The sequence below is a fragment of the Oryx dammah genome, unplaced genomic scaffold, assembly GCF_014754425.2.
Source record: "Oryx dammah isolate SB20612 unplaced genomic scaffold, SCBI_Odam_1.1 HiC_scaffold_17, whole genome shotgun sequence".
NCBI classification, from domain to species: domain Eukaryota; kingdom Metazoa; phylum Chordata; class Mammalia; order Artiodactyla; family Bovidae; genus Oryx; species Oryx dammah.
In genome coordinates this window covers 40,084,380-40,100,426 of record NW_024070201.1, presented here as the reverse complement: position 1 = coordinate 40,100,426, position 16,047 = coordinate 40,084,380, and the positions used below count along the sequence as shown (strand labels likewise).

At 32.9% G+C, this 16,047-nt stretch overlaps 1 protein-coding gene across 2 annotated transcripts in view; it reads left to right on the top strand.

Annotated features, from left to right (window-relative positions):
- Nucleotides 1-16,047, top strand: part of USP47 (ubiquitin specific peptidase 47) — a 105,113-nt gene that overhangs the window by 33,284 nt on the left and 55,782 nt on the right. For both annotated transcript variants that reach the window (XM_040258370.1, XM_040258371.1), the window contains 5 exons: nt 3,536-3,739; nt 7,237-7,350; nt 8,724-8,862; nt 13,654-13,750; nt 15,768-15,913. In XM_040258370.1, the coding sequence (XP_040114304.1) occupies nt 3,536-3,739; nt 7,237-7,350; nt 8,724-8,862; nt 13,654-13,750; nt 15,768-15,913 (700 nt within the window). The remainder of the gene's footprint in view (nt 1-3,535; nt 3,740-7,236; nt 7,351-8,723; nt 8,863-13,653; nt 13,751-15,767; nt 15,914-16,047) is intronic.

Below are 16,047 nucleotides of genomic sequence, written 5' to 3'. Positions count from 1 at the left end.
CCGACAGTGATCCTTAATCTTTGGACCATATGTCTGCAGTGTTTTTATCCCAGTATATTTTACCTTTTGTAAATAAGACTGTCATTTTTGTTTGTTTTTTTAAGAATTCTTTTTTTCAGGCTTTGCTAGGAAATCTGTTTCTACAGAAAGCATAAAGACAGATCACTCTCTTAGCTTACAGTATTAATATAACTCCTGTTGACTCTCCCCTTTTTCTCACAAATGTAATGTTACTGTGAGTTGCCCACAAAGTAAGTAGTCTTAATTTTATACTCTGTACCTTTTTTGTAATTGACTAGATTTTCTTTATAGAGAATTTTATGCCTCTAATAGCTCACCAGATATAGATGAAATATTTTCTCAAGTGGGACATGCCTCAGGCTTTTCTGAAACTCTGCATATTTTTTCCTTAACTGTTGTCTCTTATTCATTATAGAACTTTCACTAACTTGAAAATTGTGCTCCCTTCCCTAAATTAAGATGTGTGTTCAGATACTTTTGCTATCACATATTTTTCCCAGCCAGCGCTTGCATGTGCTTGAATGTATTTCTGTTATCTATTACTATGGAACAGTCTACCCCAGAACTTTATGGCTTAAAACAGCTAGTTTATTTGTTCACAATTCTTTGAGATGGGATTTGGGCAAAGGCTTAACCAGTCAGTTTTCCACTCTACATAGCATTATTGGGAGGCAAGAGGAGGAAAGAGATTTTGCTTCAGTGTAATTAGTGTTGGCATTCATGGTAACAAAAATTCACATGTAATCCATGGATGATATCCATATAGTAGATTAAGTTCGGACTGAAAAATGGACCAGGAGGTCGAGTATAAAGTAATAGAATTTACTTGTGGCTCTCTTAGAACTTTAAAGAAGACCAAAGCTTGTTCAAATTATCCTAGAATTGAATTTAAAAGCCATATGTGATTGACCCAGAAATTCTTATAGGAAGCTTAAGGAAACAGAAAAATGCACAAAATTTTATATAGTTATTCATCATAAAATTATTTCTAGAGTGTAAAAAAAAAGTCTAGCTTAAGAGTCAGTAAAATAAAATTGATGGAACAAATTATTATTAATCCATGTAATAAAATACTATTCAATTGTTAAAACGATGAGTTAGAAAAAACTTGACAAGGAAAGATTATATGTATATAAGTGAAGAAAGACATTTCAAAAGAGCATATATATTCTATCTGAACATTTGTGTTTTAAAAGCATGCATGTATGTATCTGTTTGTGTATGTGTAGGAAAAATATTTGGAAGAATATAGACCAAAATGTTCACAGTTACCTGTGTTATGAATTATAGTTAATTTCCACTTTTTCCTTCATACTCTTCCTATTTTTTTGTAAAGGAACAAAAATTCTTAACATGCAGTGCACAGAAAAGAAAGTTGTTGTTATTAAAAAGAATAAAAGACATACATAAAATTAGCTTTTTTGTTTACTACAGTACATTTAGCCTTCAGATGAGATTCCACTGGGGCTAATTTTACCAACATCTGGATGTGGGAGAGGAGGCTGGAGTGCCTGTACCTTGTATTCACTTAGGGAAGAACCAGGAATTGTTGATGGCCATATGATGATGTCATATCACCATTCTTAGGTATACTGCTATGCCAGTGCTTCTGATTCCTGAATTGTTAGGTAGAGTTCTCTTCCTTGGACCCTTAACTCGAACTTATCTGAAGCTTTAAAATCTTGCCACAATAGTGCTTTTCACTTGGAAGACTTGAGTCTACCTCTGAAGTATACTATTGAAACTGTAAAAGCAGATCTTTTGTAGTTGAAATTGTTTTTGAGTTTCTCCTTCCTTTATTGTAAACCAGAGTTTAAAAAGGGTCCATTTTATATTTCTCAGTTTGACATTAAAATACGTAAAACCATCTATTGCAAGTGTTAATATAACATCCTAAGTTTCCAGCTGAAGACTTTTTATTATCCTGTTTATTTGATTAAAAGTGTATTTTTCTTTGTTTTTAAAGGGGTATTATTGGTAGTTAAATATCTTGTTTTGTGTGAAATACAGTGCTAGCCAATCTTAAACAATATACTTCTTTTATGGCCACTTACTTCTGTTCTAAACTATCTGGATTAACCTTAGTTTAAGTAATCTTTTACAAATCCCGAGTTGTATTGATATATGGCAGAAATTAATTACCATTATATTACTTTACCAAACAAAAACTGTGGCTGTTCTGTCGACAGTACTTGTCCATGATAATAAGTATTCTTATTTTAAAATGGATAATATAAAAGCAGCAAAAGACTGAGGTTGATATTATTGTGTGGTTTTTTTGTTTGTTTGTTTTTAAGAAGGAAAGAAATACATTCTTGTATACAGTACTGGTTCGTACAGTTCACATATTTGCAAAAGTCTTTTGTGGGAATGGTGAGAGGAAATAACTGCCTCACTAGACTTTGAGGGAAAGGAAGAGATTTACATAATCAGATTTGCATATTAAAATACCGTTCTGGATTGAAGGAAGATAAGAGTGAGAGAAACTATTGCCATATCTGAATGTAAGATTCTGGTTACTGCAGGCAGGAATAAAGAGGAAAGGAATAGTTCAAGAAATAATCAGATGGTAGAAATGATAGAATTTGGTAGTTATACAAGGTGAAGAAGAAGGAAGAAGTGAAGAATATGCTTACCTGTCTGGTTTCAGCAGTCTGTAGATGATGGTACCCTTCATTGAGTTGGGCATTACAGGAGGAGGGAAAGAACTTATTTCACAACAGTGTCTGATGTAGCCAACTATCCCTGTGGAAGATAGGAAAAAAGTCTCCTTTAGCAGCTTGAGGGAATGCATAGCTTCCTTAAGAAAATCTTTTTCAAAATTTTTCTTCTCAGATTTACAGACTAGATGAAAAAGAATGAAAAAAATTTGTGACCCTAATTCCTTATACATTGATAATAGAAAAGTATTTTTTTCCTGGCTTACCTTTACCCCTCTGCTGGCTAGTCTCTTTGGGTAAGCTTGTTAGCTCCTAACACACTGATAAACGGGGTAAATGGGGTTTTTGGACATTCAGTCTTCAGGTATGACAAGGACAACATAAAGGTCAGGATGGCTGATTGCTTATATCCTATAGTTATGGATTTTGCAGTCTGAGATAATCCTCATTGCATTTCTATACAGTTCCCTTTCTGTTTCATTAGGAAACCCAGAAATGCTAGATATAACCGTATTAGCTTAGTGACACATTTTTAAGGATCAGATTTTGTTGTTTTCAACTGAAAATTGCTCAGGTAAACTGTCTTTATGGGCTTGTTGGTCAATGATTTGCAGTCTTAAAAGGTGAAAGCAAATATCCATAAGAACAACGGCTTATTCTAATATATGCCCCAGTTTTCCCAAAACAAACATACATGGTGCTTTATATGTTTGACATATCCAGTAGAGTTTCAGACATAAAACAGTAATATTCACACAAAGAAAATAGTATTTTGTGTTGTTTTGCATTTAATAGTAGAAAACAATAATAAAACTTTTCTTTAAAGTTAAATAATATATTTTTTAAAATTTCAGATAGAAAATGCTGCTGAAGAACCAAGAGTCTTATGTATAATACAAGATACTACTAATTCAAAGACGGTGAATGAACGGATCACTTTAAACTTACCAGCTTCTACTCCACTCAGAAAGCTCTTTGAAGATGTGGCCAACAAAGTAGGCTACATAAATGGAACCTTTGATTTGGTGTGGGGGAATGGAATCAATACTGCTGATATGGTAAAACTCTAAACTGAAAGCATCTTTTCTTAAGCTGCTAATAATAGTATAGTTGTTGTTATTATTAATGAGTATATTAAATCCTGGAACCCTTCTTGATATCATAAGCAAAACTGTAGAGTGTATGTGCAGCTCATCCCTTTACCTTCATTTGGAATTCAGCATTTGGTTATCTTAAAGTCTGCACAGTGTTATTTCATTAGTTTTTTTATTCATGTGAGTTGATTATCACAAGACTGTGTCATCTATGGAAAAATTTCCAACATTTACTGAATGGGATAATACTCATTTTAAATATTTAAGTGAAAAAAGCAGGTTATAAAATCTTATGTATTTTATAATTAATGTTTTGAAAAGGAGAAAAAAATGTAATATATAGAAAGAAAAAGGAATAGAAGGACTTGGATCTGCAATGTAACAGAGATTATGTACCACATAGAGTGATGAAACACCTGATGAGGAAAGTTGGTGGTACCATGACTTCTCTTTCAAAGATCTCACAGTAAAGTTGTAGAGACAAGTACATAAAAATAACTACGTTAACATGTTTCAAGTATTATTAAGTGTTATTTATGAGTCTGCTCTAAGTGCAGAGAGGAGGCGCTGATCAGTCTTGCATGGGACAGTAGCAAGAAGACTGTTGAGCTGGATCTCATCTGTATTTTAGGATCGTATGCCTTATAGTCTTTTTTTTTTGCCCCCTGACTCTCAGTCCAAATTCACCCTGTGTACTACTGTTAGAATTATCTTCAGTCATCTTAAATCGTAGTACTCCTGTCATCTTCCAGTTTAGAAATCTTTAATGACTGCTCACTGCCCACTGATTAAAAATCATATTCCCTAGGTTAGCATTCAAGACAATTGGTCCTTTAATCTTAATGCACAGATAGGACTAATTTATTTTAACATAAAATTTTATACTTCTTCATCTCCATGTTTTTGCTTATGTTAACCTCTTCCTGTCCTATACCACTGTTGCTCTTCAATTTCCCAGGAAAATACCTTTAATAGCAAATGAAGTTGAATGTGTATCTTCATCATATTTGGAGGGTATGGTCTTAATTGGCTCTATAGAAGAATAAGAGGTGTTGGATATTGCTTGATTTTCCTTTAAAATTGATGATATTTTACCTTCTATTTCATAATGTTTTTTTTTATATAGAACTAGTGTTTTTAAATGGGAAAAGGATCTGAAAAAATAATAGCTATATATGTATAACTGAATCACTTTGCTGTATGCCTGAAACTAACACATTGTAAATCAGTTATACTCCAATATAAAATAAAATTGTTTTTCAGTGTGTACTTACAAAAAAACCTAGTGTTTTAAATTAACCAGCCTTTCCCCTGTGAAATTGGTCAGTAAAATTGGTAGTCCCCAACAGGTTATACAATGAGAAATGATATTTAATCTGAAACTTTGAATATTCTGTTTTACATTACTATGTAACTTCTAGTGTTGCTGTTTTTCAACTTTAAGGAGTCCTATACTACCATATACGTTTGCCTAAGTCCTGTTTATCTCTTAAGAAACTTTACTTGATGTTTCCTCATGCCACTTTAAAAATAATCTTTGTCTTTGTCCTCTTATTGTGCTTTTTCTTCTGCTATGCTACTTCTATAGTCTTTTTATTATGATTGTTATTCATTTATGTCTTTTCACTTGATAGAACGTATTTTGATGGCTGGGACCTCAGTATTAGTTTGTATCCTCCAAAGATATTATCCCTAGGCACTCAAAAAGCGTTTGTTAAATGAACATCTGCAGTAGTTTCAAATAGCACTGTGCCAGGATTAACAGTTTTTCTTTCTTCAACTGTAACTGTTTTTAAGTACTTCATTTTTGTGCTTTAATTTGCGTACAAGTATACTCTTACCTTACTGTACAGTGCCGCATGTATGCTTCTCTAAAAACATAATTCATTTATCTACTCACCCTTTTATACACACAGACTCATTTATTAAGGTAAACCCTCCCTCCCCATGTGTTCTAGCTATATTATCTCATCTTTTATGCTTAAGAGATGCTGAGCGTTCTGGTTCCTGTCAGAATATAAAGGAACCAAAGATACCTTTTTTCCTTTCTTTTCTTTTCTTTTCTTTCTTTCTTGTGGCTTCTCTTAGCTTCTGGTTCTCTGTATCCTATTTTTCTCATGGATTTCTACATGTGAGCCAAAGTTAAGTGAGTTTTAATAAATTTATTTTATTATTTAACACTTACTTTGTGCTTACTATGTGCCTAGTTTTGTTATGATACTAGACTTTATACAAATATAACCTTATTTAATTCTTTTAACCACCCTATGAGGTAAGTGCTATCACAGCTTTGTATTAGGGTGAGGAAACTGAGTCATGGGGAAGTGAAGTAACTTGTGCTAAGTCACACAAATAGCAAAGTGGCAGAATCTCTTGAGAGTTAATTTTTTTGTCCTTAATACCTATACTTTTATATAATGTTAATTTTCTAAGAAATAAAGGCATCTCCATAAAACAAGGCCTTCTAAAGAGAGAATCCTCATGTCTTTGAAATATTAAAAACATCTCTTAATGAACAAAAGTTTTTTTTTTAATTGGTGGATAATTGCTTTACAATTTTGTGTTGGATTCTGCCATACAACAATGCGAGTCATTAATATATATATATGTGCTTTCCCTCCTGAGCTGCCCTCTCCTCCCCCAATCCTGCCCCTCTGGGTCATCCCAGAGTAGCAGGCTGGCTCCTTGTGTGATTTAGCAACTTTCCACTCCCTGTCTATTCATGTTTAACACACGAGGGGTATACATATCACTGCTGCTTTCTCAGTTTGTCCACCCGCACCTTCCCCCACTGTGTCGACAAGTCCGTTCTCTACCAGCTTCACAAAGTAGTTTTTAAACAAAAGAGTATCCTTCATTTTTCTCAGCAGTAGACTGGAGTGTTGGGTTAGTGACTGATCACTTCTATCTCCCTGGGATTTTCTGAATCCTGCCAGTAGACTTGAAGTAGGTATCGTTTATTAGGACAGGCTTTTCCTTCATTTCTAAAAGTGCCCTTTTTAAAATATTACGAGATTATATAAGTTGGGTTGCTTATGCATAGTGTTTCCTTATATGGGAATTCTTATTATATTCCTATATCAAAACATGTTTTTAGTTATATAAAATATTCTTTAGTTTTCATGAAAACCCATTGAATACTATATGCATACATTTTAGAGAACATTGAAACATAAATGCTTATAATTCTTTTCCGTGTGTAGCACTTCATTTTTTTTAGATGTTGGAAATGTGAAAAGATTGGGTACCTATCAGTATGTACTGGGCTTAGCCATCCCAGTTTATGAATAGATGAATGAATTCAAACCTAGATTGACAGAATTTATCAGAATCTTCATTTTTAAAAAATACTGCTTACACCCAATAGTAGATATGTGCCTGTTTACATATTACTTATTTTATTATTATCATTAATGTTTCTCATTATCTGAGTTGCTTTTTATTTTTTTTAATACCTGTAGGCTCCGCTGGATCATACCAGTGATAAGTCTCTTCTTGATGCTAATTTTGAGCCAGGAAAGAAGAACTTCCTGCATCTGACAGATAAAGATGGTGAACAGCCTCAGATACTGCTGGTAAACTATTCAGAAAGCCCTGTACTTGTAATTCTCGTGCACTGTCACCTACTGTTTGGAGAGAGGAGAGATGTGGTTTGCACAGCTTGTGTATAATGACTAACTTCTCTGTGTTCTGTTGGGTTGCTGTGAATACATATGTTAATATGGCTGCACTGGGCATCTGCAGCCCCTTGGTGTGCAGTCTCTTGCCACGCTGGCCATCACCGCTACAACAAGGTGGGGATGGGTCTAGGGTCTCTTACTGCATTTCAGTGGCCTTTTTTTTGGTTAAGCGTTTGCTTGTCTGCTGTAAATCTTTGGTGATTTTGCCAAGTTTTCTGGTATTTTGGTAGAGAAACAGACCCCCAGAGTTAGCTACTCTGTTGTTTTTGCCCCCACTCCCGCCCCTCCCCTTTTTAGAATGACTAGTTTGTAAAGTTATGTGATTTATTTCTGTTCTTTTTAGTGTTTGCTGCAATTCATATTTCAATAGGATTTCCTGTCTAGTTCAGTGGCTTTAGTGATCATTGAATCTAGTAACTCCTAATTTGAGAGGCATTCAGTGAAAAAACCTGGTCTGATTTAACTTGCTGTTTTACAGACTGAGTAAACTAAGGCTCACAGAGTTTATGGACTTTTTCAGAACCCTTCTCTTTAATGAAACTTCCTCAGGAAAAGTTCTTCTGTTTGATGCTTTTCATTTAGGAGTCTGTTGTGAATTATTAGAGTGCCTCTCTGGATAGTAGACAGTAGTTAAACATAGGGCATCCATTTCAAAGCAATACCAGAAAATGTTCTGACCTACTTTAATCTCACTGTTCATCTTTATGACATCATGAGAAGATTTAGGTTAGTCTGAGTAACATTGAAACTAAACTAGCTATTAATTTGGGGATTCTTGTTTTAAAATTCTTAGTAATTACTCTTCAGCTCTGTCTTCGTTGCTTGTGCTGATTTTATATCCTTTATTCCCTTTGTACATTTTCTTCATTGATAGGAAGTTTGTTATTGGAGATAATAGGAACCTTTCCATTTCATTCAATACTTATTGAGTATTCCCTACCTTCCAGGCCTACTTAGCAAAGATGATAGAAAAATAAATGATAAACTGTCATCAACGAGTTCATAACTGTAAATCTCTCTCATTTAAGCAAAATTGAAAAAGAATTAAATTTGAGAAAGTAAGAACTTTGGAAGGAGACATAAGCATTTCTCTAAAGTGTTTTATATTGGGCATGTTTCAGATCTTCCTGTAGGAAATAGTCAGGGAATGTCTTGATGGTGCTGGTAATGCCTTGTCTTTTTTTCATTGCCTCAGGAATTAGTATGCCTTTTTTCACTGTTTTAGCAGTATTTACCACTCAGTAAATATTGGTTATGCTGTATTTTAGGAGGATTCCAGTGCTGGGGATGACAGTGTTCATGACAAATTTATTGGTCCGCTTCCAAGAGAAGGTTCTGTGGGCTCTACCAGTGATTATGTCAGCCAAAGCTACTCCTATTCATCTATTTTGAATAAATCAGAAACTGGTAAGATTTATGATTATTGTATTTTCATGAAATCATAGGGCATTAAACCTAGAATAATCTTAGCAATCTAAACCTAATCTTCTCATTTTATGGATTAGAAAACTCAGACCTAAAATAAAGTCACTAGTGAGCAGAAGCAAAGTTAGAACAAGAATGGTTTCCCTTTCCCTCATCTCATTGTTATCTTTATTGTTACTGCTACTGTTTAGTAAAAAAACAAATTGGATTTTGAAAGAAGTCATTTTTTTGGATAATTTTTTATCTTGAATTTAATCTTAAGTTTTTGAAGTTTACTTCCTCTGGAAAGGGATGTATAGTATCTGTCTGTGTGGATTACAGTAGATTTACGGAGATAACTTTTATATGGAAACAAATGGGTCAGGCTTATATTATTAGAACTACTGTGTTATGTTCTGCTTTAATCTAATCATATGTTAGACATTAATCATGTAATTAAAAAATTCATGCTAGCTTATCTCTGAATGTTATGTTTAAAACTAACAAATTTTTGAATTTTCTTCAATTTTTTGAGCTAGTAGAATTGCTTTATTTATGCATTTTTTAATTTATATATAAGACTAGTTAATTGGCTGAAAATGTAATCTGAATCATTTTACATATCATTTTGCTTTTGATTGTACAGCTAGTTAATGTTATTTCATGCTAGGTATGGCTTCAGAGTGTTTACTCTTAGAACTTCAAAACAGAGATGATTGTAAATATAACACACAATTATCTAGTATAAAGGCTTCCCTGGTGGCTCAGCTGGTAAAGAATCCGCCTGCATTGCGGGAGACCTAGGTTCGATCCCTGGGTTGGGAAGGGAGTGGCTACCCACTCCAGTATTCTGGCCTGGAGAATTCCATGGACTGTATAGTCCATGGGGTCGCAAAGAGTTGGACACGACTGACTGACTTTCCCTTTCACTTTCATCTAGTATAAAAAGAGAAATATATAATTACATGTAGGTTTTGTTTTAATGTGTTCTGTAGTCTTCCACTTACTATATTTTGTATTGAAATATAGAATAATTTACTGACAGCTAAGCATTTGTACAGGCTTAATGGCATATTTGTTCTGGAAATAGTAAAAACTGGTCAGGTTTGGTATTTACGATCAATTTATATAAATAGAACTTTTTGCAGCAAACTACCAAGCATAAAAGAGAATGCAAAAGTATCTTTTATTTCAGATGATAGCAAATAAGAAAGCTACTTCTCATTACACTGTCAAGAGTAGTGATTCTCAAAATTTTATTTCTTTAAAAATCATTTTAGGATACTTGTTAAAAATGTAGGTTCTGAGGCATTACTCCCAAAATACTGATTTAGTTACTGTTGAGTAGACTGGATAAATTGCATTTTGTTTTAAATAAATACTCTTAGATTTTTATAAGATAGTTGAAATACTTTGAGAAAGTTCCAGATTTAACAAGTCAGGATTCTTGAAATTTTTGCTATGTATTCTGACAACCAACACAGTCCTTATGCAAGAAGTATTTACAGAACTCCTGCTTTGTACTGAATAATGTATAGCTCTCTGATGCCTGTAAATTCCTAGAGACTAAAGTATACGTTAAAAAAAAAAGTTCTCTGATTGTATGAATGTAATACATGTTCATTGTCATATTGTAAATGAAGAAAGTGGAAATTTCTGACAGTACAATTAACAGAAACTGCTTTAATGATTTTGCTTATTTTTGTCTTCTTTTTCCTTCATCTGAATGCTTTCAAGAAAATGAGGAAATTGTTATGAGCAGAGTTTTAATTAGTATTTTTCATGTAATATATGAGGAGCATTTTTCAGTGTTATTAAGTAGTATTTTAGTATGGGTTTTAAATGGTTAAAAAGTAGTGTTTCATTATATGATTTAGATATTTAAACTATAATTATTACTGATGTTATAATGAATATTTTTGTAAGTTTTTTATTTTCATCTGTGATTATTTCCTTAGGGTAGGTTTCTAGAAATTGGATTACTAAGTTGAAATTTACTAAAAATATTTTTATAGGACTTTGATATACATTGCCGTGTAATCATAGTCTTCATTTCCAACTGTCGTTTCTCACACAGTTCTACTCCACTCTTTTCCCTACTTGTACATTTTCCTTCAGTGTTCTGGAGTACTGCCTTTCTGAATTAGAACAGTCTATATACATCCAAACGAATTGATGTTCAAAAACTGTTAGTGACTATTGAATTGGCATTTTACTTAAGAATTTATTGAAATGCACAAAATGTTTTCATTGAAAAATGCTTTCATGATTTCAGCTCAAAACTGCAGGAACACTTCTCTCCATATTTCAGTGAGGTTGGGGACTTACTCTTTTTTGTCTCCTTGTCTACTAATTCCTTCTGGTGGCCAATTACTGTTAATGGGAGATGGTTGAAAGTGGGGGGCACTTACAAAATTAAGGAGTGGATTGAAAGCTGATTGGACTCACAGATGATTAAAAGTGACTGAAGTGTTCCATCATTTAAATCTGAGATATCTTTCCTTGGCCAGTTTCTTTAACAGTTCTTTGCTTTATATCAACTTTGAGTTGGCCAGTTTCATTCTACTTCATTTGGCCTCGTAGAGTTCTCCTTCATTTCTTATTTGTTCTGTTCAGGATCTCTTTCTGTGTTTGCCTTGTTATTGTTCTATACAGAATGGCATATGTTCTTATGTTTTCTTCCCTTACTGACTTATACTTACGATATTGACTCATGACTATTTCAGATAGACGGCCTACTTGATAATAGTTGTCCCATTTGAAATTTTTTGATTTAGACAATTGATAATGACAGAAGATTCCTATTAGTTCTGTAGCATTTTATCTTTTTAATCTCACTAAAACCTTCATACTGTTGGAAAATTATAGTACTTTTATTTGACACACTGGTCATTCTGTTAAATATGGTACTAAATGAAGTACAGAGACCATACATTTCTATTTGATTGTTATTGCTAGTGGTAAAATAAAGAACAGTGGAAAAAGTGTTATTATCCCTCCTTCCCTTAAACCCCTCCCCCTGCCACTCTTTTTTAAGCCCGGGGAAGGGAAACAAGGTCACAAATAAATGGTATATGATTGATCTTAGGGTACACAAAAGACAGTAGTACCTTGATAGTACCTTGCCTTTTAAGGCTACTGGTAGAATGATTGTCCCTGACTATTGAGGAATTGGGAAAGGAGGTGGAAAAGAAATCCCAGGCAGCTGAGCAGGTGCAGAACAACTGGGTCTCCTTGTTCAAGTGCTGTTGTTTGTAGGAAAGAATCCATTATCAGTTCAAGTAGCTAACAGATTTGTGTTGCTTATAAGGCATATTCCCTTCTCCCTCATGGATACCTGCTGCTGTGCTAAGTAGTAGGATAGAGAGAGAGATTAGATTCGACCCCTCCCGTCACTGTTGGGGAACATATACAAATAAATAAACAATTATAGATCAGTGAATTAAAAGCTCTAATAAGGATTAAGGACAGTATGCTGTAAGAACAACTCAGGCGGCATGTGTTGATTAGGAATTGAAGCAGTTTATAATTATATAGCAATGTAGAGTAAATATATAGACATGTGTTCACAGTATTCTTAAAGATGAAGGCATTCAAAATCAAAGCTTGAACCTTAGTCCAGAGTAAAAGATAGTCAACTACTTGGTCTTGGAATTTTACAAGTGCAGATAGTGGAATCTATTCCTCTTTTCCACAACTGAACCAAAAGTCATTCTGCATTTGTTGATCTTTTTCATCACCTTAGTTAGCAATATTGTTAGTATACAAAGTTTTCCACTATCTTATTAACAAAAGATATTTTTGTTAATTCTTGGAAAATTGAAAAATGTATTTCTGAGAGCTTCAATGAATGCCTTTGGCATGTATTGAGAAAAGCTTTAAGTTTTTTTGAGATAACTAAGTCTTTCAGTATAAAGTGGGAGTAAATAAATTTAATTATTAGGCAATGTGTTTACCACATTTTACTCAAATAATAAGGTATAATAAAATGATGAGGCTGATATGTTTGTGTGTGTGTGTGTATACCTCATAAACTGGGCCTAAAGCCTACTTCAAAGAAGTTCCAGAAATATTCTCAACAGTGGTAACCATTTCTAATTAGGTACGTAAAGTTAAGTACTTAAATAGTTCATTTGAATTTTAAATGCATCTAAGTTACTCCTTTCCTTTTCCCTTTCCCTCATTTCTCTTCTTCTTCCATCTCTGAGCTCCGTTCTTACTTTAATAGTCACTCTTTGCATGGCGTGCTAATCTACAGGGTTTCATACTTCATGGGTGTGTACAACAGTGGAAGTCCTCTGAGTTTGTATACAGTGAATTTATCTTATGTTATTGATTATTGGTAGAAATTGGTTTATTGGGCCTGGTGAACTGGTTTAGTACTGTCTTCATATTTTGGGTCTATATGATATTTAAAGTGAATATGTATATACTTTTTCCATTTTAATACACAGCTTTTAGATTTGGGGAACAAAGATTTATTTTTGTCACAAAATACTATATTAAATGTAACTCTCTTAAAATTTTATTAAATGCTATGTAACATCTATGTATATCTCTGGACATATAACAGCATGTCCAGAGATCCTGACTTTCTCTGAGAAATAGAGTTTACATAGTGCATATATTGACCAAAGATGTATTTCTTAGGTATTATTGAAAAAAAATTGAATAATTTCCAATTATAACCTTAACCTCTTAATTTTTACTGTGTATTAAATTCTTGTTAAGTTTTCTTTCTGTTAATTTTTTTACATAAATGCTGATTTATATTTGTGTATTTGTTTTTTTAAGGATATGTGGGATTAGTAAACCAAGCAATGACTTGCTATTTGAATAGCCTTTTGCAAACACTTTTTATGACTCCTGAATTTAGGAATGCATTATATAAGTGAGTATTCAAAAAAATTCTATCAATAAAATTGATTTAAGAATGAAATACAGCTTTTAACTAATTAAATCTATTTACCTTCTTGCACTTCTTTGTTAAGTTTGGGGCATTTCTAACTTCTTAAAACATACCTTGAATAGTAGATAAGAAAAGGGTTTTATGGGAGGCAGGCATATGAAAAATTTGTGGGGAGAGAGAATCAGAAATGTATAGACAGCAACAGGATAAAGTTGATAAGATTTATGTTTAAGATAAATTATTATATTTAAGCTTCCCTTGCTTTTAGCTTGAATGCCTTTATGAAGAAGTATGTTATCTACTTTTGGAGATAATCTGAATTTGTAAACCATATTCTTTTTTTCCTCCACATCTCAATTTAAGAAACAGAGTTGCCTTTTTAAACTTGCAAATTTTGTTTTTAATTAAAATATAATGCAACTGTTCTGTGTTTTATGTGTTTGTGTATATTTTAAAAGACTGTGTGTATATATGTTTGTATATATCCATATTTAAATAAACCCTAAACTCAGACATTTGTTTTTATGAGTATCCTATTATAATACATATAATACACTCTTGTATATTTCTTTACAATATCCATAACTTTTATTTTTTGACATTTTAAAGTACAGATAAACATTTTTTTCCTCCTCATTGTGTTACTTTTGAGAAACACCTTTGTAATTAAAGTACTAAATAAATACAGTATCTACTTTTGGAACTTTTGATATTACAAACAACATTATATTACCATTAAATTCATATGTAAGCTCACCATCTGAATTTACTTGAAAAATTGACATAATTTTCATTCAGCAGGTATTTGTTACCCAGTGTTTATATGGAGGTGCTTGACAGATAAAGTTAGAAATAAGGTCTTTGTTCTTAAGTAATTCACAGATCTCTTCACAGTAGCAATATGTATATTTTTTAAAGTAGTTGAAATAACATTTAAGGATGACTTAATGCTATGAGAGTTTAGAGAAAAGAGAGATTAACGAAACTTGGAGAAGTGGCTTATTTAGCAGAGCAAGTAGAACTTGAGGTAGTCATGAAGATAGGTATCGTTTGGCCAGGTAGAGAAGATTAAGAGGACGTTGGGGACTTTCAAGAACAAAAATGAGTAAGTTCATCATGTAGAACTAAAGAAGGGATGGCTCCCTTAAAAGGCTGGACTTTGCTGGACTACAGACAGGATAGCACTAGCATGAAAGATAGGGTTCCGTTTGTTTATTCTATTCACTTGTTATGTAGCAGCCAGAAAGAACCTACCACTTTAGGTATGTGGGCATGAATTATGGAAAATTTCCAACATACTAAAAAAAATATTGAAATGGTATAATGAATTCCTCTGTACCCATCACCCAACTTTGGATATTATCAACTCATGATCAGTCTTTTTTGTCTATAATCCCCCATTCTGATTATTTGGAAGCACATACCTAATCAGATAACCTGTAAATTATATTTTAGGTCACTGCTAAAATTTCCCTGATTGCTTCATAATTTCTTTTTTAAACAGTTCAAAGCAGGATCCATACAAGATCTGTGCATTGAAATTGATAAGACTTTTCACCTGTTTAATCTATTTTTTATTCCCTTTGATCTTTTTTCACATTGCAGTTTATTCCTTGGAAATATATATGTGTATCAGAAACTGATGGCATTTGTCCTGTAGTTTTCCACAGTTTGGATTTTGATGGTCAAATGCCATAGTGTCATTTAATATTTTGTTACCTCTGTTATCTCTGAGTTAACAATTGGGACAAGAATCTTGACCAGGTTCACGTTCAGCGATTACTCTTAAATAACCTTTGCCTTTTATTCATGTTGCCTAAATTGCTTTCTAAATTTATGAATTAGAATATTTCATTAGATATTAATTGCTTCAGTTAATACCCAAGCTCCGTAAAATCCCCAGAGTTAAAAATTTACATTTGTTACAGTCTTAATGTTAGTTATGCTCTAAAGAATAAAAATATGTTATGAATAATTCTCAAACATTTCATTCCAATAGGTGGGAATTTGAAGAATCTGAGGAAGATCCAGTGACGAGTATCCCATACCAACTTCAGAGGCTTTTTGTTTTGTTACAAACCAGCAAAAAGAGAGCAATTGAAACCACAGATGTTACAAGGAGCTTTGGATGGGATAGTAGTGAGGGTACTAATTCTCTTATAATGATAAGTATTTGCAACAGTCAGAGGAATTCTGAGAGACTATTATAAACAACACATTAACATCTTTACTTTAAACCTTTTCATTGCTTTTTGGTTGATGTTTTAAAAATAGCTTAT